Source organism: Vitis vinifera, chromosome 15, assembly GCF_030704535.1.
Source record: "Vitis vinifera cultivar Pinot Noir 40024 chromosome 15, ASM3070453v1".
NCBI classification, from domain to species: Eukaryota; Viridiplantae; Streptophyta; class Magnoliopsida; order Vitales; family Vitaceae; genus Vitis; species Vitis vinifera.
In genome coordinates this window covers 19140363-19166498 of record NC_081819.1, presented here as the reverse complement: position 1 = coordinate 19166498, position 26136 = coordinate 19140363, and the positions used below count along the sequence as shown (strand labels likewise).

The following is a 26136-nucleotide window of genomic DNA, read 5'->3' as shown; positions in this document are numbered from 1 at the left end:
ATTTTTCATATTTTTAATTTTATTTTAAAAATAATTTATATATCTAATGTTTTATTTTTAATCATTTTATATGTTTGTATAATTATTTTTTAAAATCGCTATTAGAAAATAACAGAAAATGTCTTGTTTTTTATTCTTAATAACAAAAAACATAAAATAATTTTTTTTTGTAGAAAAAAAAATAGTTCTAAAAAATAGTTGTCAAACAAGCCATAATTTTATATTTTAAAAAATATATATTTTTTAATATAAAATATCTTTTAATTTATTTATTTACTTTTTGAAGATTATTTTTTTAAATTATCATATAAATATGGAGAATGGTAAAAGATAAAGCATTATCTATAAAAAATAATTTTAAAACATATTTAAAAATATTTCAAGTTCCAAAACATACTATTATTTTACAAAATATTATAAATCTATTTTAAAAAACTACTTTCATAATTAATTTTAAAAACACTTATAAAAAAAAAAGTCTAACCATTCAATACTTTTTTATTTTTTATTTAGGTGTTTATTTGAATATAATTTAATTTTAATATTTTAAAAAACACAAAATATAAATATTTGAATTTATGTCTTTTATTTTTTTAAGGATATTTGACAGTTTTGATTTTAATTTTTTATTTTATTAACAAAAAATTAAAATACATTTAGTAATTATTTAAACCACTATTTTGTTGAAAGCTTTGTCTCTCATTTTATTTATCACTTATATATAATAATAATAATAATAATAATAATAATAATTGAATGATCTTATGTGCTATCACCTCTTCCAAAAACAATTATGGTGAGGAAGTATCTATCACATTTGAACATAAGGCGAGTTGATGAATGCAGTCAACCTTAAATCGATCAATAAACTCTTTACCAACGACATCCCTTTTCAACCAGTATCAACTCTTCTAAAAACTGTCAATAAAAGCATATGCCCTAATCTTATAATGTATTTACTAAAACACCCACGTCATTCAAATGTAAGGCAAGTCGATGGATGCGTCCAACCTCTAGTCCACCAATAATAATAATTTTAAAAATAAGAAAAAAATTTAAAAAATTTCTCCCAGGTTCTATCTGTCATAATATAATTATTTTTTCCGATCATTTATCCTATTTTTCATTTCTCATGGTGTGCCGACCACCTATCTCTTTCGAGAGCCGCACACGTATTCCAACAATCATAAGTTTATTAATATTAAAATAAAATAATTAAATACTCTGAAAATAACATATTAAAAAATTATTAATAATAAAATATAGTCAAAGACCATAGAATAGAAACCTAATAATGGCTTATTATTATTTAATGCCAGGCTCATATTTTATAATTTATACCCATCCAGGCTATCATTAAGGTGAATGCAACACTTTCTCAGCCTCCAAACATGGAGGATCAGCCCAATTCGATCAACTCTTGGCCCATTGGGCTTAGCAGAGTGGGGAAGGATTTTGTAGCACACAAGCTCACACTAATTGGCCCATGCAAAACTGGGTATGTCACCGGGCTGTTCCCAGCCCAAATTTGAAAAATTAAGGTTTTTACTTCTTTAAAATTTTAAAATTATTTTTAAAAAAGGATTTTTTTTTTAATAAAATTTCTTATATTTTGTATAAAAATAAAAAAAATGAACCCAAATTTCATTGTATTTTGCTCATGATGATAATAAAAAGTTAAAATAAGACAACATTGAATTTAAATAAGCTTTTATATAAGTCAAAATGAATCTAGATGAAACATTATTTTATTGTTTTTTAACAAACATTTTTTATAAAATCATATGAACAAATAAAAATAAAATTTTTCAAATTTTTTTAGTTACATTTGGTTGATATGATAAGATAAGATACGACGTGGATTAGACATGCATATCCGGATATAATATTCTTAATTCAATATTTGATATTTATTTAAAATAAAACGTATATTCTCTCAAAATACGTGTTATTAAAAAAAAGGTGAGAAATCTTTCTCAAATTTAGTATTATTCACAAATTATTATTTGTTAATAGGGTTAATCTCATTCACCTTTTCCAAGGTTTTGGCTAAATATATTTAGCCCCTATAAGTATGCAATTTCATCATGTACTTCCTTTATTTCGAGTGAAATAGGAGGTGAGTAAAAATAAAAAATGGAAATGATAAGAACGGTATTTGATGAAATTTTAAAACTATGAGAATTTTCTCAAATTTAGCATTATTCACAAATCATTTTTTGTTAATAGGGTTAATTTCATTTACCTTTTTCGAGGTTTTGACAAAATATATTTAGCCCCTCTAAGTATCCAATTTCATCATGTACCTCCTTTATTTCGAGTGAAATAAGAGGTGAGTAAAAATAAAAAATGAAAATAATGAGAACGGTATTTGATAAAATTTTAAGATTAGGAGAATAAGATGTATTTAATCGAAATATCATATAAGGTGAGTGAAATTTTAAATTTATAATAAAAAAATATAATTTAATTCTTTTTTATTTTTTAACTATAATTTTAATTTTTTAATAAAAAAATGAAAAATTTGAATTTATAATTTATGGGATATATAAATATTTATTCATTAATTTGAAAAAAAAAAAAAAAAAAAGGCTATCAGGTGAATTTTGGGGTGTACTGGGTGAGTAGTGAGTGATCAAAGTTTCAGATTGAGGAGTGGTCATTCCAATTCCCCAATTCCCAGTCAATGAAACCTGAGCTTCCCTATTTGTCTTATTTACAACTCATTTATATCCACAGGGTGAAATGAATAATGACAAACCCCAAACCCTAGGCAGGCTGAGGGCATAGCTCAACATTGGTGGGCCCCTCATCCATTGCATGCCCCAAAACAGCTGTAAGCTCCAATAATTGAGATCCATTTTTATTTATGCCATATATTCACCAAGTACTATTTTCGAAATTTTTTTTTATAAAATAAAAAACGAAAATATGTTTGATAAAAAAAATTGTTTTTAGATAATGTTTTTTAATTATTATTTTTGAGAGTTCTTTTAAAAAATAATTATATAATTATAAAAAATAAATTATTATATGTAAAAATTATTTTTAAAAGCATGGGAAACTATTGTAACACGACATTTAATCTATAAAAATATAAAAAAATAATTTTTAAAAATAATTTTTTATATTTGTTTTGAAAAACCATTATCAAACAAGTTTTTTTTTGTTTTTTCTAATTTACAGTGTATTAAGAAAAATTCCAAGATGTTAAAACAATAAGACCCAAATTATATATATATGATACTATTTAATTAATAATGTTTCTTCCATGAATATCGGTATACGACTTATTTCTAAAGCCGATAAAAATATAACATAATAAGATCTAAATTATATATATATATATATAACATTATTTGATTGATGATGTCTCTACAGTAAATGTCGGCATTGTAACAAGACTTTTTTAAAACCGATAAGAGTACACCACAGTAAAACCTAAATTATATATATGATGACTTAATTAATAATATTTTTTTATATATATATCGGTATTGCAAAGGCACTTATTTTTCAAAGCTAGAGATCCAAATTGTATATATGACGCTACTTGATTAATGATATTTTTTCGCTATATGTCGGTATCGTAACGGGACTTATTTCCAAACCCGATACATTGACAACAACAGGCACGTGAAAAACAGTAGAATTGAAGGATTAAACTGTAGTGTTTTTGGCACACATGAAATCAATGTGTTAGAAAAGTCGAAGCCCATCAAGCTCTGCCATTTTCCTCATATAACAATGGTTTCTTCTGTTCTTCTTCTTCCCCAAGTTTCAAAGATTTTTAGGTTTTATTGGGAATAAAAAGGCACAGTGATTTCTTTCTTAAAATTGTTTTTATTTCCAAAACTAAAAATTTTGATGCCTTTTATTTTTGAAAATAGAAAATTATTTTATTTTTTATTATCAACAAGTGCTTCAAATTTTCTTGCCTTGGAAATTGGAATATTCAAATTCTTGTCTTAAATTTTCTCTTGCTTTGTAAGCTCCAATGAAAACCGACAAAGTGGGACCAAATATTTAAGGGCTGAAAACTCTGCATGGTCCAAAATGGTGGCAATAATTCAGACAAGTTAGGTTAAGATTGAATAGTAAATTCGTACAATTGATTTGATGATACATTATTAGTCTATTTCGATGTAATAATTTGATGATTCTATAGAATTATTCTTGAAAATATTTTTTTGACAAAATGATAGGTTTTTTTTTATATTTTATTTTGAAAACAATTTTTAATATTTTTATTTGATTTTTTTGTAAAATGTTATAAATATTATAAAAAATACTTTGAAAAATTTTGTATCATACATAAAAATTATTTTCATGTTCGAATCCTTAGTTGAGAATTGGTTTTAAATCGAAAATAAATTGTTTTTTGAAAAATTAATTTTCAAAAGCGTTTTTAAATAAGCTTGCACTATTTTTAGGTTATAGGTGGAGAGCTTATCGAATATGTTTATTTTCCTAATTTATTCAACCCGATAGGAAATTTCGAAACGGGCTTTCAAGATGGGACAAGAATATTTTAATTCAAATTAATTAAACAAGCTAGATATATTTTAGTGGGACTAGTCCGGAGCTTGATTCAATGGGCTTATCCGCTCCCGAGGTCTGGTGAAGGGCCCAGCCCAATGGAGAAATGCATTAACATGCATAAATTAAGCTCAGGTGAAGGCATCCAAGCCCACGGTTGGGCCCATGTTCTCCCAAATTGGAGTAGGCCCATCTCCACACCAAATCTAGCCATAACAAAAGATAAAACAAATAAAAACAAAACATTTTGACTAGTTTGTAAAACGTCTAAAAGTAATTTTATGCTAATTATTCGTATATATAAGTTTTTTTTTTATATTTTATTTTCCTTATTATTCTTAAAATGATTCTAGATTTTCAACTAGATTGTATTTTCTTGGTTGAACCACTATTTTTCTTGTCTTTCATTTTCGGTTCTCACTTTATTGATAAGACTTGACTCTCTAGACAACGTATATTTACAAATACCATGAAAAAAATGTGAAAAATCAAATTTCTACAAACACGAGTCCTTGCAAGTTTGAAAAAAACGAGTATGTTCGACTTTTATCACTATCATAATATAAATGGACTCATTAAAAAAATGGCTTCATCATCTTCTCAAGGTCATGACCTAAATTTTGGTCATGAATAATAGTGCATTATAAATGAGATCATTTCATCTAAATGTCCAAAGCCACCACCCCAATAATTGGAATTAAAATATTATTTTTTCCACATAAAAAAAAAAAACAAAAAGGAAAAACTTGTCATTAATAATAACAATTTGTTTCGAATGGAGTACCATATTGGAGTCAAATGTTAATGCATCCAAAACTCCATTATTGTCCTTTTGTTTTGTACTACAATCAATGGCCTCTTTTATTTTTGTGATTGAAAGTATTTATTTTTCCCTCCGTTCCCACCTTCATGTCTTGAAAATGAACTTAATGGGTATTTTCTCTTGAAAAGAATAGTCACATTCAAAATGTCTATTCTCATTAAACCTACCAATTCATTTGTATTCTTGAGATGTTCCCAAGTCAGAAAAAGAAAAAATCCTCTACTTGGAATGGTCTTTTGTCAACATATTTATTCTCTTTCTTGTATAAATTGTGTAAAACTTTTCAAACCATCCATATTTGATTGACTCCAACCTTTTTAGTACCATATATGTATATATGTATGTATATGTGCATGTGATTTGAATAACTCTTTATATCGTATTAATGAATGAGAAAATGAGTGAAGAGTTCACACCTTTCTCCACACAACAAGATGGCATGGACGAGAAAATTTATCGGGGGGAAGGGGGAGTCTTGTGATGTGCATTGGGTTTTTTCTACTCATCATATCCAAAAAGTCTTGTTAAACCTTTCTTAGAATGTGGTGGGACCAAATTTCATCCGGGCCAAGGTATCTAACAAACTCCACCATGCCCTTGAGGATAGACTTTGTTGAAATTCATTTATTAATAACTTTATATATTGAATAACACTCAACTACTTAAGTTGTCTTATCTAAAAACATGGGCTTGTCTAATAGATTTTAACTTGGTCGGGTTAATTTTTGAGAAGTTGATAAATTTTATTAAAAGAACTTATAACTTAAAAATAGATTAATACCAAACTTAAGAAAACAATATTTTTTATAAAAGTTTTATTTTAATTTTGATTTCAACTTTAACTTTTTATTGAATTAGGAAATAACAAATTATCCTAATGTCTTTAATTTTTAGAATAAATATTAGTAACAAAAAACCACCTAAAAACCAAATATTGAACCCAAAAGATTCCGGGGAATCTCTCAAAAGTGCCGTCAAATCATAACTTCATATTTCCATGGGATTTAATTGGTCATGGGGTGGTTTGAAGTATTTGTTGGGAAAGAAAGTGAGAGAAAAGTGGACACTTCAAAGGGGGAGATACTCCTTTTTCTTTTGTACCATGTTCACATTCATGCGAAGGAGAAAATCTAGCTATTCCCTTTCATTTCCACCCTAATCTCAATGGTCCTACACATTGATTGCACCGGAGGCTTCTCACCTCCTAACTTCTATCACAAAATTCAATGCCGCCATTGGCTTTTTCAGCTACCAACCTCTCTCTCTCTCTCTCTCCCTCTCCCCACCCTCCCTCCCTCTCTCTCTCTCTCTCTCTCTCTTATCATTTCTACTTCAATCAATAATTCATTAATGTTGCATACATTTCAACAAGAATTTCACTTTTATCTCTCACCTAATTTAATTATTACTAGGGTTTTTATTCTTTCTAATGGCATTTTTATTATTATAATATGTAGCCTTTTTATGGAGTATGGACAAATTTTCACTTTGCAATTACATATCTATGATATGGGCTTTAAAGCAATGAAATTGAAGTTAAATCTCTGAACTCATATGAGATTGGTGGCCCCCCCATATGCACCAATTATTGGAAAGTCTAAGCCACTGGGCAACCATGGGTCCGGAAAATTCCATTGCCTAGCTTTTGGTTTTACTTAACTCCTTGTTTGGGATAGCTTTTTATTTTTTATTTTATTACTCGGTGAAAAACATAAACTTTTTGAATAAAATTAGCTAAAAAAATATAAAAAATATTATTAAATTTTAAAAAACATTTTGATTCCTCGAAAATCAATTACCGGAATTTAGAATTTGAAATTGAAACCAAAGTTAAAGTTAAAATCATTACTCTTGTAAGAGAGATGAAATAGCTTTTAATATAAGTCGATTAAGCTGATTTGAACATCGATTTTTTTTCTTTTCTAACTCAACGAAAATTTTTAATTCGATAGAATCAAAGTACTTAATTTAAAAACTATGATGAGTGGGGTAACCTGGCAAAGATATTGGAGAAGGAATATGAAACACCGAACACAATTAATTAATATGAAAATGGTATGAAATCAATCAACATTAGTATTAAATGTTAAAAGATTTGATGATATCTTCTCTAGGATACGCATACATTAAGCAAGGAGCCATTGTATAGTTAATGTGAAACCATTTATTATATACCACTTTTCGTTGTGCGTAACATCCATGTCAACCTCAATAATATATGGTATCTAAATTAATGTATGTTTATGGGCTCATTGTAGGGGACATCTCTCCCTTTTTTAATTAATTTATATGTCACACATCCAATCATAATTTAATTTTCATTCTATTTGATGCTAATGCTACAACTAACTGATAAAGGTTGAACACATCGTGTGAGTGAGCAAGTGATTGAAATTAGAAAATGAGTTACATAAGACTATGTAATGAGTCTGTGTTTTGTTTTCGAAAATTATAGAGTATCGATTTTGTGTTGATCGAATCTCCAATGTTGAAAACTGATATATAAATAAACGGAAGTAGGTGAAATAGATGAGATCAAAGTACGGAAGAATCAAAGTAATAGAAAATAATAAGATCTAAATTAGATATCTATCCTTATTGATTCAACAGGTATGAAATTGGTATCGTACTTGAGAAACTGTTAGTTTTATATATCATCTATTTTCTTGAACTTGTAATCCCAATTATTGATAGCATATGATAAAATCTACTATGATGGGGGGTGATATAAATATATGGGATTATGGTAAAAAAAAAAAAAAGTTAGTAAAAAGTAAGAAAATCTAATTGGTACTACTAGGGAATGGTTTTTTACTTTTATTTTTTTCCGAGGTGGGGGTGGGGGGTGTTTAAAAGGGGGGTGGTTGGACCCACAAGCATGTGAAGAATGAGTCATAGGAGGGGTTGAATAATGAATAGGACGGGTTGGGATTGGGAAGTAGAAGGTCCAAAAGCAATGCTCACACTCAACTGCCATTCCCTCTTCAGGATAGCCTTTCATTTTCTTGACTTTATTGCCTTCGTCCACACCCACCTCTTTAGTCTTTACACATCATTTCATACACCTGTGAATCCTCACGTGTATTTGTGTCTTTCTCTCACTTTCCCCACTTTTTTTTGGATTCATTTCCTGCTGTTATAAATTTCTTACCTCAAATGATACAATCTCATCTTCATACTATCCCTACAATGAAAATCAATTATAATTGACAAGGATTGATTTTAAGTGATGTAAAGATTAATAATTAAAGACTTTAGGGTATGCTTAGTAATATTTTCGTAAATATTTTTTATAAAATTAATTTTTGAGAACAATTTTTAAAAATAATTTATTTTAATTACTTTTAAAAATATTTATAAAAAAAAACTAATTAAAAAACAAATATAAAAAAGATATTGTGAACATCAATGCACATCTCTTGTTTGACAAATGGATAGTGTGAGATGATATAAAAGGCATCATTATGATAAAGATATTTTAATTAACCAAAAGGGGTTACAAAATCAATCAAATATCCTCCAAAAATGTAGCCAATTCCTTTCTTGGCTATTTATTGTTTGAAATAAGCTTTTATAAAGCTTAGTAAGTATCACCCACCCCCATCCCACTTTACAACTAGAACCAGCTGTGTCCATAAAAATTAAAATTAAAATTAAAATTATAAAAAAAAAAAGTTTCCTTATCAAGTTTCATTTTATCTTTTGCAAATAAAAAATTTCTCCTCAACCCATTTGTAGTACCAATTTGGAAATGGTTGCAATTTTGGGTACTATATATTTGTCATATTTAAAGCTAGCTTTTGAAAAATGATATTATCATATGTATTGTCTTCTTGATAATCATGGTGGCATATAATTGAGAAATGCTATTAAAATGGACTTGGATGGTGTTTGTTTTTTTTTTTTTTTTAGTGAAATTTGTTTGGTTTTTATTAGTATTTAAATATTAAGTTGTTTGTTTGTATTAATATCTTAACACTTAAAAGTGTTGAATTTATTTATTTTTATATGTTAAGAATGATCATAAAATTTATTATTATTATTATTTTTATTTTAATGTGAAAACTAATAATTTGAAAAAAAATAAAGTAATTTATGTTTGGTTGCCAAGAAAATGTTTGAATTTTTTTGAATTAACACTTATTTTCATACGGTTTATTTTTAAATTTAGGAATATCCTTACAAAGATTAATTCATAGGGTTTACTTTAAAAGTTGAACTTTCGATCACTGAATGAAAAAAGTTGACAACTTAATAGAGAGACGGAATTGAAATTAAAGTATAAAAAAGTTAAGAGTTGTCCACTGACAAGTGACTGAATTATAGAAAAATCATATTTCCTTCTAAATAAAAAGGAAAATGATGCAGGTAGAGACAAAAGCGTTACCCCACAAAAATAATCGTATCCGGAGAGGGATTTTCTACTGCAGCATAGAAAAGTAAATGCATTTTTTTCTAGGAAACCAAACAAGGACGTATGAGTGGATGGCGAGATTGAGAAGGGCGATGAGGAGGAGGTGACGCGTCCAAAAATGAATGGGTGGGTACAGGTAATGAGGCCAATTCCAAAGAACTAAGCATTAAATGATGGCATCGCTTTTCCCAACACCTACTGCTCCTTCATTTAATGCTCCCTCATCCCTTTCTCTTCTCCCGATTCTCCCTTATCACCATCACCCCTATCATCACTGTTTATCAAAGAAAAATTAAAAACGGTAAAAATAATTTATTTTTTCTAAATTTGGATTAAATAAAGACACCATTTTCATGAAACTGCATTTTGACATGGAGAATTGAATGATGACGTGGAAAGTGGAAACAGAGGAGAACGTAAAGGGTAACATGGTAAATTCAAGTATCAGATCACGACAACAGATCAGTTTTTTTCAAATGAGATGAACCAAACAGAACGCTAACACATAACATCAAAAACAAATAGCTGCCGACTACCGCCGCTACATTTTCCAGTCAAATATAATTCAATACCCAAAATACCCTCTCTTTTTTTTCCCTGTTTTTGTCTCAGTTTTTCTTGTTTTAATAATATATAAACCTTCTTGACTCATTTATGCTTCAAGCTACTTGAGTCAACTCACGGGTCGACCTGAGTCAATACCCGAACCACCACCCTTGCATTGTGCTAAGAACACTCCGCTCCGAGTCAACTCAGTCCCCCACTGTTCTTATCACCCTGCAAGGATTCTCCACGCGCGGTTCGTTCTTGACTCACACCCGAGTTGCCAGTTGTTTTTTTTAGCTAACCAAGCTCCTTTTTCCTCTCATTCCGCACCTCCACGCTCGAGAGTCTCCATCCTATAACTAAACCACCATTACAAACATGTCCTGTCAAAAGTAAAAAATCGAAACCCATTATTTTTATTTCTGCCACTCTTGATCCCGCCGTCCATGACGATCAGCTTTCGCAGTGAAGGGCGGCCTTGATCTTCTGAACGGTGCAGGAGATGAGATTGTTGACAGTCTCCACCGACTCTACCGTGAGCTTGGCCGTAGGCAAACTGTTCACAAGGATCTGGAAAGCCACGGTGAGAAGGGACCCACTGACTCTATTTGGGCCTCCGCTGTTGGTGTGGACCCCAGAGTTGGGCCCGCGAGAGCCAGGCCCATCAGGGACGATGGCGAACCCAGATGGGAGGAGAGCCACGTAGGCGGAATCTCCACCGTTCATCACAACGTGCATGGCGGGGATGTCAACGGGCGCGTACACCACAAGCGACCCAGCCGCGTCGATGCAAGTCTCCTGCAGAATCAGCATACTGCTCTGGTTCGCGTTCATTGCCTGTGGGGTGGGAAAAGAGCCAAAAAAAATTAAATGACAGGAATGGGCCACGTTAATCGGGATAATTACAGGAAATTGCCATCCAGGACTGAACCCACGACATGTGAGGGCAAGTGGGCGCTGGGCACAGTGCAGCTGAGTCAACCAAGGAGTTGAAAACTGTTATGAAACGATGACGTTTGAACTACCCCTACTATCCCCCCAGAAAGGCCACAAGTGTCCCAACAAATTTGACTTTTTAATCATCAGCAATAGGTTAAAACAAGGGCAGTCCTTAGGATCTGCTTCCCAACTGTCCTTATGGATACTTCCAGATTCCAATCTCCCCCCTCCCCAATTCACCTTTTATCCCTACACGACAAATTAAATGAACCCCATTTCCCAGGGACACATGCGTCATTCTCTATGCATTATTATTTGGACCCACCACCCCTATGTACCGAAAATATTTGGTATAGGCCTAGAGATACCTAATACTTCTCTTTCTATAGATATTTGATACTTACACTGGCTCTGAGTAGGGAGACGCAGTTGCCATGATCTTGGCCCTTAGCGATATGGGCCATCTCCTGCATGGGTCCGCCGTTGGATAGGATGTCCCACTCGCTTCTCAGCCGTTCATCGCGGAGGAAGTCGAAGAGCCTCTGAGGAGACACCGGCAGCCAGACCGAGGTTGCTGCACTCAGCACAATGCCCGGTGGCTCCCCGGGATCGTCCACGCTCTTTCTGGTCATTACTCGCACGTCTTCGTCCACGTTGCCGGCGCACAGCTTGTTCCATTTGTGGACTGTTGAAGCGCAGACACCGGCGCAGAAGTTGTCGGTCATTCGTTGGGCCAGCTTCAGCATGCTCCGCCGCCCGCCTGCAGTTATTGCTGCTAGTATATTTAACAAAAAGGCGGCACCACGTATTAGACCTTGATCTCACTGTCTAACGAAAAATTCAAAAAAGCTTTAACAAAGAGCTAGCTGCATTTTCCTGACACTACCTGTGTGATCCCGGGTGGGCACGGTGGAGGACATGAGTATGGCGAGACACTCGCACTGCCTTTGAAGGGTGGCCACCCACCTCTGGGCACCGAACCCCATGCCAGAACCAAGTAGTGGCCGGTAGAGCTGGTGGACTGCACTCTCATCGTATTCTGCATGCTCAACCCATGTAACCTGCATTTCAATTGTCGATTATATTTTCCGGGGTATAGTTAATCTTCCATGATCAGGCCAATTGCTCAGTAACACAAACTTATATACGGGAAACACCCATAAGCAAGACTGGAGAGAGACGGGAAGGAAAAAGATAGATGGAGAAAAGAATCCTCAACATAAAATATGAAGTAAAAAAAATGATATCGAAGAAATATTACCACAAATTTCGGATATGGATTGAATCCAATGAGAGAAATAATAACATAAAGCCCTTCTATAAAGGGAATCTTAAGTATTATAATATAAAGTTCAGCAATATTTAGAAGAACAAGGTGGACCAAATGAGGGACATGGAGATGTGTACTTGAGTCTACTCAGCTTAAATAATTCATATGAGATACTCACATAAGAACAAAATAGACAGGTCCAGGGTTTTGACTACAAGGTCCTCGATGAGTAGAAAAACATTTCATTAAAGCTGGAACCAGGAAATACACAGTTCCATGGATTAAATTTTGGGAAGGGTGATGATCAAGAAAGCATCAAAGATTGGAATAGAAACATCAAATACATAGTTTATTCAACCAAAGTTGAAGATTTCAAGGGATTTAACAACAAAGGATATGAAATTAATGTGTTCAAGGTACAGAAATAAGAGTAATGGAGGCTTCTATTGATATTATAATGTGGGCAACCTCGATTTTCTGCTGTACGGTGGCAGTATTAAACTAATTTTAGGAAACACCAGTTGTCAAAACTTGGAAGGTTAAAATATAATTTAATACCAGAAGAAGCATCTAGATCAATAAACTAAGTGATTAAGAAGGTTCAGATTCATCGAGGAAAGTCTTATTACATTTGATTCTAACCTAACCCATCAGTGACTGATGCTGATTTTGCGAGCAATTGGCTAGACAAACAAAAGTCTTAGATGCATGAGCTCAACTAGCTTGGGAATGCAAATGCCCATGATTTTGACTTGGTGTTTTTCTCAATTAAATGTTCTCAACTAAGCTCCAAAGTTGCAGTTACTTCAACAAACTCATTAAAGGCTAAAGGGGAAGAATACCCACTTGGAAAAACTCAATAATTGTAAAGAAAACAAGTTAGAACTATGTAAAGAAGGCTAAGAGATGTATATACGCTACCTTGGAGTACCCATTGGGCATATCTTGCACTACACAGCCAGAAGGAAGCCTCCTGCAGTTCACAAATGTTGGTGCAACCGATGTTTCTCGAATTGTATCGATGGATACATCAACCACAGCCCACACGCCCTCGGCGTGCTGCTTGCAGAAGCGGAGGAAGTTTACCTCGCGAACAGGAACCAAAGGTGAAAGGACTTGGAGTTCAGCATGCATCTGAGAGAAAAAAAATTAATTTTAAATTTGCTTCAAAGACAGTTGTTTGAAAACCCTAAAGGAAACATTGAAAGGACTACTCGTATGGTTGTTGAAGAAACACTTACCAGCTGAAGTGCACCATTTCTGGTCCCCCCCATGCCACTTGATATCACATCAGTAGTAGAGGTTCTGGCAATCATACATGGAAACATCTCTGCCCATCGATTCTATTCAGAAGAAAGCAAATTAAAATTAATCAAAAAGAAAAAAGTACACAAACACAAGATTGCAATTCCCAATAGGCAATTTTGCAAACACAAATTAGTTCCCAAAGAAACCCAGAACCCCACAAGCACTTCTCTCAAAAACTACTTCAAGGATCCTAATTTCTAGTGAAACTTACTGTAGTGTATACTTCCGAGAGAAAGAGAGAGGGAGGGAGAGGGAGAGATGGGGAGAGAGAGAGAGAGAGATCTTGAATTACTCACCGAGTCCATTAATGTCTCAACAAGAGCCAAGCTGTTGATGATTACCATACCAGTCTCCCTTGTAGACTCGGTGACAAAGCCACTGGGCTTCATGCCAATGCAAGGGGTAAATGTTCTCATGTATTCCTCAAGGTTCAATATTTCCCGTCCCCCTTCCAAGCTCCTGACCCATAAAGGCTCATCAGTCTGAGCCATCTTAACCAATTCATCCATAGCAGCTAAAGCAAGCTCTAGAAACATAGATCTCTCCAAAGACCGCTCCAAGCCTGTTACACCAGTCGTTGATGTTGGAGGCGCCACAGGCAACGTGCTTGAAATCCCACCTCCAAAATCATGTCCCAAAGGCAATGTTGTTGCTACAGTGCTCAAACCACCAAAACCATTGCTTCCAACTCCAAGTTCCAAACTAGAGCTGGGCATTGCTGGGGCCATAGAAGAAGCCAATGATGAAATGGGACGGCCCAAGAACTTGCCTGCAAGCGCACAAACCCGATCTAATTCATCCTTTAAGCGGGCATTCTCAATCCGAAGATGCTGCTCCTCTAGAGATATGTCACCAATAATTGCCGGACCACCACAGTTGGTGCAAATTGGGTTCCTCATAGCATCCCTTATCGACATGTTTTCAGCCCGAAGTTTATCATTTTCTTGTCTAAGAATTGAGTTCTCATGTCGTTCCAATTGGGTCTGGTGCAAACAACAAAATTTCATGGTTATTTCATTAGCTAAATCAAACATAAAACATATAAACGTCCTCAAAAAGAGGTAATCCAAAAATAGGATTAACTACCTTCATCTGGGTACGGCGATTTTGGAACCAGAACTTCACTTGCCTGGTCTCCAAGCTAAGCCTTCTGCTGAGTTCCAACCTTTGCTTTTCATCAGGATGAGGACACTCCTTGAACAGACTAAAACAAAAGCAACCAGAAAACATTCGGTCATAACACACGAACCTGGCGAAGAAATAGGCTAAAACTTTTATGGAACATCAGATCATACGCTTCAAGTTCTTGGATTTGCTGAGGCGTGTGTCGGTGGTATCTCTTCTTCCTTGGTGGGTTGTCGGCAGCATCCTGATCGTCCCCAGAAGCACCGTCCATGTTATCACTTCCAGATCTGCTCTCATGCTCATCTTCTCTGCTTCTTCTGCCACCACCGGACTCAAAATTTTCTGCCAGTCGAGTCACCTCACCTTGACCCTCCATACTAGTTTGCTGCTCAAAAACCACCAAAAAGAAAGAAGAAAAAAAATGAGAACCCAGATCAGTTGAAACAAAAATCAGCAAGAAAGTAAAGAAAAAGAGAGAAGTAGTGAGGGAAATGAAGCGTACGAGAGCAAGAGAGAGTCCAGGCGAGCTGAACATGGACTTGGCAAGAGATGGAGAGACAAGGCGTGGCTGAGCGATTGCACCAGTGGCCATGTTGTTGCTGTAAGGTATATCAGCCACGATTCTTGCACCACCGCCACCAGAACTATTGTCAAGAAAACCCCCAAAACTCATCAAAAAAACCCCCTTTTTTTCTTCCCTCTCAAAACACCCTTCCCCTCCCCACCACCTCTCTCCGATATCCCCTCTTCTTCTCTACAAATTCACACCCACTTGTCAACCAAACACACACCACAATCACATTCACTCATTTCCATTCAACGCACAAATTCCACAACCCAACTGCTTCAGAAAACAAGCTGTGTCTCTCAAAACAACCCTGAAATCAGCGCTTAAACGCAGAAGAAAAAATCTGCGAAACAAAAAAAGAAAAAAAAAAGAGAGGATAGAGGAGACAAAAGGCCAAACCCAATTGTCTCCAACTCCCTCTCCCTGGTTTTCTTTGAGAGAAAGAAAGAGAAAGAAGGCTAGCAATAACCCTTCCCTCCTGCTTAGCTCTTCGTTCTCTATCCTTCTCTCCCTCTCTACCACACTATCTCTGCGAAAATGGGAAAACCCCTAGCACTCGTACTTGGTCTGCTGTCTCGAGCTTTGCATGCTTGACTATAAGGCACTGAAAATACAAATAAGAAAGAAAAAAAAGGCTGAAACCAAAAGGGCTTAAAGAGATTTGCACACAACACAGAAGATAGGAAAAAAAGGAAGAGAAAAAGGTGAAGATAAAACGCAATTATGTGGACTCTTCGAAGCCTTACAAATACACAACACATCAAATGCCCAGAAAAAGGGTCGGTTGACTCTCTCTCTCTCCCCCAAAAGTTATACAGTGAAATGAGCAACTTTTTAACCCTCTTTCACAAAACTGTAAAAGAGAAACAGACAGAGCTTCAGATCCGTGGATCTCACTCACTCGCTTTCTCTCTCTACGACTCTGCATATACATACACGTTTTGGGATCTGTAACAACACACATATTATATAAATATATTCATATATTATTATATAAAATCTAGGGTTTGTGGCTGACTCGAAACGACCCCAGAGGCACTGTTTGGTCAATGCTTTCCCCCATCCTCTCTCTCTTCTCTATTCTCTCTCTAGAAAAGTCCGCAACTAGGCAAAAAAGCTTACCGCCGACCGGAAAAAATGACGAGGGTGGCCGCAGCTCACCCTTTCCGGTGAGTGTCGCCGGAGGCAATGAGGCGTCCTGCAATTCCTGCAATTTTCACTTGATGTAGAAATGACGGTTTCAGTTTGGTGCTCGAGGCTTGAAATTTCATATATATACTGTAATAAATAAATATATTTGATTATTTTCAGAATTTTCCTTTTCTAAAAATATTTATTTTATCGGCGCGAATCGGCGTAGGAGATTTGAACTCGCTAGTAAATTCAGTAATACTTTGATTGAAGGAATGGTAAAAGGACTGTTTTGCCCACGGTGATATGAAGGGCCGCGCCGTCCGTGACAGCTTACCTTCTAGTAAATATGGCTAAAACTTCAAATGGAAATTAAAAAAATATATATGAAAAATAGAAATATCGGGAGATAGAGATTACCAAATATATATTTTGAAAATAATAGGGCTGTTTGTTCCTGTTTTTAATAAGTATTTTTTTTTCTTGAAAATAAAAAATATAAAAAACTTATTTGAGAAAGAGGATACGTTTTTATTTTTTGTGTTTTTTATGTTCTCAAAAACCATTTTTTTAGAATAATAAAATAATGTTTTTATTATTTTTTACTATTCATCAAATAAATTATTTTTCGTGTTTTATTTTTCTTCTTTTTATATTTTTCAAACTGTTTTTTGTGTTTCCAATAGAAATTATTAAAAAAAATATCAAATTATTATTTATATATTTATAAATAACAAAAATTATTTATATATTTATAATATCAACTTAACCAAAAAAACACTTTATTAATAAAAAAAATAACTTTCAACCATATTTTTTGGTTTACTTATTCTAACAAATTTTTTTATTAACTCAATAAAACATATTTTTTTTAAAAATAAAAACTGTTTTTCATAATTCAGTTCACAAACACAATTTTTTTTTCTGAAAATAGAAAAAACTGTTTTTAAAAACTATTTTTCAGAACAGTTTTCAAAAACAGTAACCAAACATACCCATTGATTTATTATTATTTTTTAAAGGGAAATAAATACTAAAAATATTGTTAATCTTTCTTTACAATTCTGCTTCCAAGTTTTGTTAGACCACAAATAAATAAAGGATAATTATATATCATAATTAATTTGCTTTTAATATTTTTCAAAACCATAATTATAAAACTTAGTAATAAAAAAAAATGAAATATCAAAGTTTCTTCAATCATGTGTTACATGTTAATTAAATCTTGTTTACGTGCACTCATGTCTTTAATCAAAACATTATCCTTCAATGAATGGAAATTAAGCCCAAAATATTGACTCCAAGCTTCATGTTGATGAATAGAAGGAAAAGTCCATCTTATCATAAATGATCGATTATGTTCGAAATCGAATCATATTAATAAATAGTTGTTATATGGAACTTACATAATTATTTACGTGCACTGTGGCATGCACAAATTTCTCACTACATCTACTTCATTGTAGTTCGTTGAGTGTAGTGCAATGAAATAAATTTTCGTAATTTTTATTATTTTTTGTGCTAATTAATCACCTCATTATGATACTCTTTATCTCGAAAAATTAATCGTCTCTTAAACATTCCGATATATTAATATCAATTTTTTTTAAGATACTAAATTATTATTATTATTATTATTATTATTTTGATGAGTTTAATTGAGGGTCATTATGATGCCAAACCACATGAAGGGCAATTACTAAATTTTATTGGTAAAATCATGGTGAATATTGAAGGGATAACACAATGTGAAAACAATGGTGTGCTAAGTAGATAAATAGGGGGGGAAATTATTAAAAAATAAAGGAAGTGACATAAAAGCAATTTAATTGACAAAAAAATTTGTTAGGAACATTGATGAGAGTCAATTACAATCTTGAGAATTGGTTGGTAAGAAACTCAATACATGAACAAGAAATAACATGCAACTCATAGCACCCATCACTATTTAAATTAAAGTCACATTCAATGAAATCACTTTTTCAACTTTTCACTTTTCTAGTTAGTCATGTCTTATAAAATTTAAACTATTCATTTATTTTATCTTGTGACACAATTCATTTAAAATAATTTATGATTAAGAGAAAAAAGGAAAAAAAAAAGTCCCATAATACCATAAAATTAATGAATGTAAATTGTTACAAACCTTGGATAAAATCAAGTTATCTTGTCAAAAAATGGGATATATTTTTAGAGTTTTGATATTAATTATTGGATTGAATTTATAAGTCTGAAAATCCGACTTAAGAAAAACAAGAGAAAAGTAAAAAAGATGTTTCGAGAGAAAAATTATGGATTGAGGATTTTGTTTTACTCATAAAATTAAAACATCAATCAGGTTTAAATTTAAATGAAAAATCTTAAAAGGTTTTACCTGAAAATCTAGATGATCATGTGATGAATATTGTATAAAGTCAAATAAATTAATAAAGAGGAAAAGTAAAGTATTTGTTAAACGATAGCGAACAATAAAAATACAAATGTTTATGATCATAATGGTAGTAAATAACAATTTCTATTAATATATTTTATTCCAATCTACAATGTTGAAAATATCTTCCCTTAAAACTGCCAAAAAGGATACAACATGCCACTCCAAAGCTTTATTCATTCATAATGGGACAGCCTCCAATGAACAACAAAAAAAGACATGAAATATTTGACATGATTTTCCCACCATTCACAACTACCACTCCAAATTGTTTCCTTTAAATAATTGACAAAATTGTTTTAAATTGAGAATATTTTTATCCCATATTTGTTAAAAAGTTGCTTTAATTACATTATTCAAAAACCTAGGATATTTATAATAAAATTTATTGTCACCTTCATAAAGTGATTTATTACACTATAAAATAACAATAATAATAATAATAATAATAATAATAATAATAATTTTACTTTATTTAATATTCCCAAATTGTTTTGCTTTATAAATTTGTAAGACAACCCATGTGGAGGAGTAAAAGCACATAAAGCTTACTATATACGATATCAAACATTGAAGTATGAGTTATTTTTAGGTAATTATAATGCAAATGGGTTCATATATTGGTTGCCCAATAAATGTGAGGACAACCCAAATTACAATTTCCCTTTTGGTATTTTTAATTATTAAAATAAATAAATAAATCCAATCTATTTTTATTTATTATGTAAGTGATTTGGTGTAAATTTATTGTCGTATTTAAGAGATATTCAATTAAAATGTGGTCTTTTTTTGCCATCATAATAGAATAATGCCCCCAACAACTTGGTGTATGATCTTTTTCCACTTTATTTGATATTTTATTTAATGAAAATATTATGTGGGAAATTTCAGATTTTTAATTATTTTTTTTCCTAACCAAGACTAATTACAAGGAAGAACTAGCTAAAATAGTAAAAAATATATCTATAAAATTTGTACTTATAATTCAATCAATAACTAAGGTCTATGTTTTTTTAAAATAGTTCTAAAAAATAATTTTTGACAACAACTTTTAAAAATTGTTTTATAATATTTTATAAAATAAAAGTCTGTTTAAAAACCTAAAAGGTTTTAAATCTATTTTTAATGTTTTTAAATATAATTTTTATATATACGGTTTTATTTTTAATTATTTTGTATAATTACCTTTCAAAACAATCTTTAAAAAACAAGGGAAAAAATAAAAAATAAAAAGATGTTCTAAAAACATCATATTTTATCTTCATAAAAAAAAAAAAAAACAATTTTTGATTCTCAAACGTGTTTTCCTAATTTTTTGTTTTAAATAACAAAAAATAGTTATTAAAAATAGTTCTCAAACATACTTAAAAACTTTGTTTGTCAACGATTTTAAAAAATACTTTTAACCTAAAAAGTGTTCTTTTAAAAAAAAAATAATTGTTTGATAAAATTTAGGAAACACTTTTAAAAATCTAAAAAATAATTATAGTATTGCAAAATTATAGAGAAACCCTCGATAAGTGATTTTCCTAAAAACAATCTCAGGAAAAACATTTTTATTAAAAACATTTTGTGCAAAAACATTGTCAAATGTATTCTACCTTAATTTTATTTTTTAAAAAATACTTTCTAAAATTACAATCTAACAAAGTCTAAATTTGTAACTTGTTATGGTGGAAAGTTAAATCAATTAAATGATATTTTGCATGATAAACATGTTGATTTTTCTTTTAGTTGGATTATCATAAAGATGTTTTACCAAATATAAAAGCAAAATTAATTAATATAATTTATATCCTTTAATAAGGGCTTTCATTTTCAAATAAAGAGGTCAGTGCAGCGGTCCAGAGATATATCTACATTATTTTTCAAGGATATTTTCTAAAGTATTTTTTTTTTGGTACTAAATTAATTAATTAATTTTTTAATTTTAATTTTATTATTATTATTATTATTATGGAAACAAGCATAAAAATTAATTTAAAAAAATTAAATTAATATATCAATTACAAAAATAGAATTGAATTCATGTGGTGGTCCACGTTTGTACTATACTTTCATACCTACTCTCTTTTAATTATTTTCATGACACATTTGCATGAAAATATTAATAATTTAACCTAAGATACCTATTTTAATTATATTATTATAATTTGTAAAAAATTTTGTCCCCTGGTAAAATTGAATTGGGATATGTTTACTCCATAGTTATTATAAACAATGAATCACACTAATGATCATGATTAAAATTAATGAGTCCAATCATTTGTGCCTTTTTACATCTTAATTTGATGCTTATTGAATGCTTAGAACATTGAAGATGTTACAAGAATTGGGTTGGTTGGACTTACTATTAAGGTAAAGTTTTTGACAAATTAAAATTAATTAATAATTAATAATAAATAAAGAAATGTTAGGTGAAGCAATTACTTATGATTTATCATTTTTATTTAATTTTGGTGGCGTGTGATGACTTCAACTTGTGAAAAACTCAACCACATTCATTAATTTTTCTTTCCACTACACATTCAAATGCCCAATTAATGTTCTTAGTTGTATGTGGTACTGACAAAGTTGTTCACTTTAATTGGTTGGTATTGAAAAATTCTGTCCAAAATTTTATTAATTTTCGACATAATAATTTTAACATTTTTTAAAATTCGGATAAACTTTAGTTTTTATTATTATAAAACAAAAAATGTGATTTTTTTTTGTTTTTAATTTTGTAAACAATAGAACAAAATATAGTAATCATGGTGAATTATTTTCAATAATAGAACAAAAAGTTGATTAATTTTCAGTGGTTTCTGATTTTTTTTATTTATTAAATATTTAGGGCAAAATAGTAATGTTGTTGGTTTTGATAAAAAAAAAAGAAAAAAGAAAAGATACAAGGGTTGATTTTTGTTATTAAAACTTAAAAATATTTTTTTATTACTTTATATCTAAATACTATAAGGTTTTTTTGGTAACGGTTTTCGAAAATAATTTTATACTCTTTAGAACTTAAAAATAGGAAAATATGTTTGAGAATCAATAACTTTTTTTGTTTGCAAAAAAATAGAAATACATGTTTTCAAATAACACCCTTTAATTGTTTTCACTTGTTTTGAAGATTGTTTTAAAAAATAATTATACATAAAGTGATTAAAAATAAAATATCAGACATAAAAATTATTTTTAAAGTATATTTAAAAATATTAAAAATAGATTGAAAACATTTAAGCTTTTCAATTTTTATTTTACCAAACAGTGGAGAACGATGTTAAATACTATTCTTAAAAACCGTTTTTCAGAATTGTTTTCAAAAACAATTATCCAACAAGCTTTAAATATTCGTTTAAATACATTTTCCATATTTTATTTTTAAAATCATAAACTTACGTAAAAATTATGTATAAAAAACATAAATTCACATTTTTAAAATTTTCAAAATTTAAGGAAGTAAATTTTTTTGTAAATGATTTTTAAAATTATTACTTTTTCAACCTAACCTCTTATATAAAAGTTGAAATTATTTTGAAATTTAAAAAATATAAAAGTGAAAATGTATCCAAACCAACCCTAATTTTTTTTAAAAAGAAACCATTTTCAATAAAAATGTTAATAATAAAAATAATATAACTAAAAAAGGTTTTAATCACAATAACTTCCAAACGGACCCTTAATTGGCTATTCTTCCGACAGTCACTTTTTATTGCATAATATATTATCAAGTATTATCAAATCAATTTTTTAATTCAAAGCTAAACATCACCTAATCATAAGGCTATCATTTTCCTTAACTTTGTTTTCAATAATCCAAATACAGACCCCATGATCAGCTACCCCTTTTAAAATATGCCCAATTAATGTAAAAAATATCTAATTTATTTATCATAAAATTAAGAATATTCGATAATAAAAATAATATCATAATATTCGTGTTTTGTCGAGAATTAATTAATTAAAATGATGAAAATATTTCAAGTTTAAAATTCTAAACTTTATTCACTTTCAAATTTAAAAAGTAAACTATTTTTTACTTAAATATCAAAGTAAAGGGTTAGATTTATAAATTGTTGATGATTTCATCATTTTTAATCAAATAACTTCTTATATTAATGCAATAAAATCATATTAAAAATCAGGGTATGATTTCATCCTTTTGATTAAAGGATCCTCGTATCATTGCGATAAAATTGTATTAAAAATTGAGTATGATTTCTTCCTTTTTGATTGAATGACTCTTATAATTGGGATGATTTCATTCCTTTTGATTAAATAATTCTTATATTAATACAATAAAATCGTATTAAAAAATAGAAACGACAAACCCAATATGAAATAATATTTAAAGGCAGTTTGATTAGAATACGCAATTTATGAAAAGCTAGGGGGGGTGGGGCTTGATGGTATGGAGCGGTGGCGCCACCATAGGTCATGGCCCACTTCCTCTCTCTAAATTTTTTCTTACTTCTTCACTCTCTAAAATTCCTGTCATAGAGTCATAAAAAAAAAGAGGGAGAAAAGAGTTATGGATACAGGCTAAGCAATGTCCAGATGAATGGGGCCACCACCCACCAGCTTTGTGAATGGAAAAATAGGAAGAAAGAAGGACTCAGGAAGGAAGGAAGAAGAAGGAGGAAGGAGACGGAGGAGGAAGGTGTGTTGCATGGAGTTGCTCGTGACAGGCCTCATGCATGCTGGCCCACTGAGCTCGTTAGGCGCCTGCTCTTCCCACGAGGCTTGTCACCTCCCATTCTCTGACGTCCACGCGCCTTCACCTTCATTTTTTGGACCTTCTTTATTATTATTTTTATTATTAGTTATTAATTTTTGTTTTCAAACTCACCTTCATTTTTCACTAAAGATTGATTTTGATACTATCTATTATAACTAAAATAGATAGTATTTATTTTAATCTATTAACTTTAATGACTTTGAAAATCGATCACTCATGGGTTTATTGTGACATCCCATATCAGATAAGGAAGAAAGTTTCTGATGTTATATAAGTATGAATTTTTCGTAACCTTATAGATAATATTTTAAGATTGTGAGGACCTCTTTTGGTAAAAAATGGATAATATCTATACGATTGGGAGCAGACTATTACAAATGGTATCGATACAACAAAGATGTTGTATCTGCTATTGAATAGGGGGGAAAGTTCCTAACCTGTGAACGTATTTTAAAGCCGATATTCCGTCATGATTCATATAGATATCATTCACTTTAAGTCAATTAGCCCAAAACATAATTTGTATGGATACTATTAAGTTACTTTGGACCTATTAGTCTATATAACTTTAAAAATTGTCTATTAAAACCAAATGAGTTAAACCTCATAAATATTTCTTTTATTTTAAAATTTCGTCTACACAAACTAAATGAGAAGTCATCACAATGCCAAATTTCCTATACTTGTTATAAGAGGTTGGTTTTGATACAATCTCACGCCTTAGTATTTGCTTTTAAATCAATTAAATCTTACAATTTAAAAATGTGTTACACAAATAAAATAAAGTGTGCACTCATAAACGCCAAGAACACATCCCCAATGGTGCAACATATCATGTTATGTTTTTGAAGACACTAATAAATTCATTCAAATAGCCTAAATTGTTGAAATTGGCCAAATAATTGAAACCTTGGAACAATATTATGACCCCAAGAAAAGGGGTCATAATTGAATTGAAAAGCAAAATACTTGTGGGTCAAAGAGGGGAATGAAGGGGCATTGTTCACACCATCACACTTCATATAATTGCAAGGTGACGTGGGTTGAGTCTAGATCTTAGAATGGGTCCATTAAAGGATTGGGTAGAGTCATAATTGAACTGGGTTCAGACCCCAAAATATAATGTTTGGATCTTACATAAGATTCATCCATGTATGCTTATTTGAGACAAACAGATCCAAAGCCTGAAACAAAAGAACAAAAAATATATACAGAGGGAAACAAAGGTGGAGGAAAAGGGAGGTGGCAGATGAATCAATTGATTGATTTAGATTAGACTCTGGAGGGCATGTACTGGGCTCTGTTGCATAGGCATATGAAATGGGGACATTTTTTGAAATCATTGCGTATTTTCAGACAGCCAATTGCTTTGTTGGGTGGTCATTTATTTGGAAGTTTCAGCTTCAGCTACATCACTTGAATTTTTGTGGGTAGCATTATTTCTTAAATATCTTATGGTTTATAAAATAAAGGTTATTGCCCTTGTTTTTGGACTCTTTTTAACTCTTTGTTTTGCCGAGAATGAAAGAATTTGAGCATATTTGGGAACTATTTTAATTTCAACATAAAAAAAATTGTTTTAAAAAATAGTTTTTTGAATAATTTTTAATGTTATTACAAATCATTGAAAATAAAACATTATAAATAAAAATCATTTTTAAGAAATATTTAGAAATACAGATAAAAAAACATTACAAAACTGCCTTTGAAAACAATTTTTTAAAAAATGTTTTTGATATTTTGTACTTCAAAAACTAAAAAATTTTGCTTAAAATTTATTTGACTCATTCAATTCAAGGGAAACTTTTGAGTTTGATAAAAAAAAGAGTATAAAAGATAGGGGGAAGATTGTTTTACAATTATAAACAAAATTTATATGATATTAATATTATTTTTATTTAGAATCAGTGCTTGGAGGTCTGGTGATGTGGCAACGTCAAGAGTGTTTTTCATAGTACGGAGATGATGGAGAAAAATTGAATGCATTGATGGTGTGGTTGATGGTTTGGTGGTAGGAGGCCGTGGGTGCATTGCAGTTATGGTGAGGTTGATGCTTAAATAACTCCCACTGCATTTAATCTCTCTACAAACACTCAACCCTATAATAACAATCATAATAATCATAAGTTAATGACACTAAAAATTCATTATCCTTTCCACATTTATTTTTTTAACATCGTCTCTTTCTTTGATATTAAAAGTTAGGAGTAACTTTTCTTTTATATGCTCAATCATTTTCGTTTTGTTTTGTTTTATTTTTTCTCTGCAGCTTCACTTAAATTCTCATACAACGACCGCGCCCCCACTCCCAAGTCCCAG

At 31.0% G+C, this 26136-nt stretch overlaps 1 protein-coding gene across 2 annotated transcripts; it reads right to left on the bottom strand.

The window, feature by feature from the left end:
• Positions 1-10188: 10188 nt before the first annotated feature.
• On the bottom strand, positions 10189-16777 carry LOC100260889 (homeobox-leucine zipper protein ANTHOCYANINLESS 2). 2 transcript variants are annotated; one of them, XM_010663259.3, is made up of 10 exons: positions 16655-16777; positions 15467-16136; positions 15135-15349; positions 14926-15043; positions 14136-14822; positions 13773-13874; positions 13453-13665; positions 12148-12322; positions 11666-12036; positions 10189-11159 (listed from the first exon to the last, which is right to left on the bottom strand). In XM_010663259.3, the coding sequence occupies exons 2-10, from the start codon at positions 15635-15637 to the stop codon at positions 10776-10778; spliced, it is 2436 nt and encodes an 811-aa protein (XP_010661561.1). In that variant the 5' UTR covers positions 15638-16136; positions 16655-16777; the 3' UTR covers positions 10189-10775. The 2 variants fall into 2 exon arrangements, with proteins under 2 accessions (XP_010661561.1, XP_010661562.1); XM_010663260.3 differs by lacking the exon at positions 16655-16777 and having other exon boundaries at positions 11666-12033; positions 15467-16272.
• Between the last annotated feature and the right edge of the window lie 9359 nt (positions 16778-26136).

Coding starts and splice junctions, on each gene's coding strand:
- LOC100260889 (XM_010663259.3), bottom strand. CDS start 15,637: ATGAGTTTTGGGGGTTTTCTTGACAATAGTTCTGGTGGCGGTGGTGCA. Junction 15,350..15,466: donor CTGGACTCTCTCTTGCTCTC/GTACGCTTCATT, acceptor GTTTTTGAGCAG/CAAACTAGTATGGAGGGTCA. Junction 14,823..14,925: donor ATCGCCGTACCCAGATGAAG/GTAGTTAATCCT, acceptor TGTTTGCACCAG/ACCCAATTGGAACGACATGA.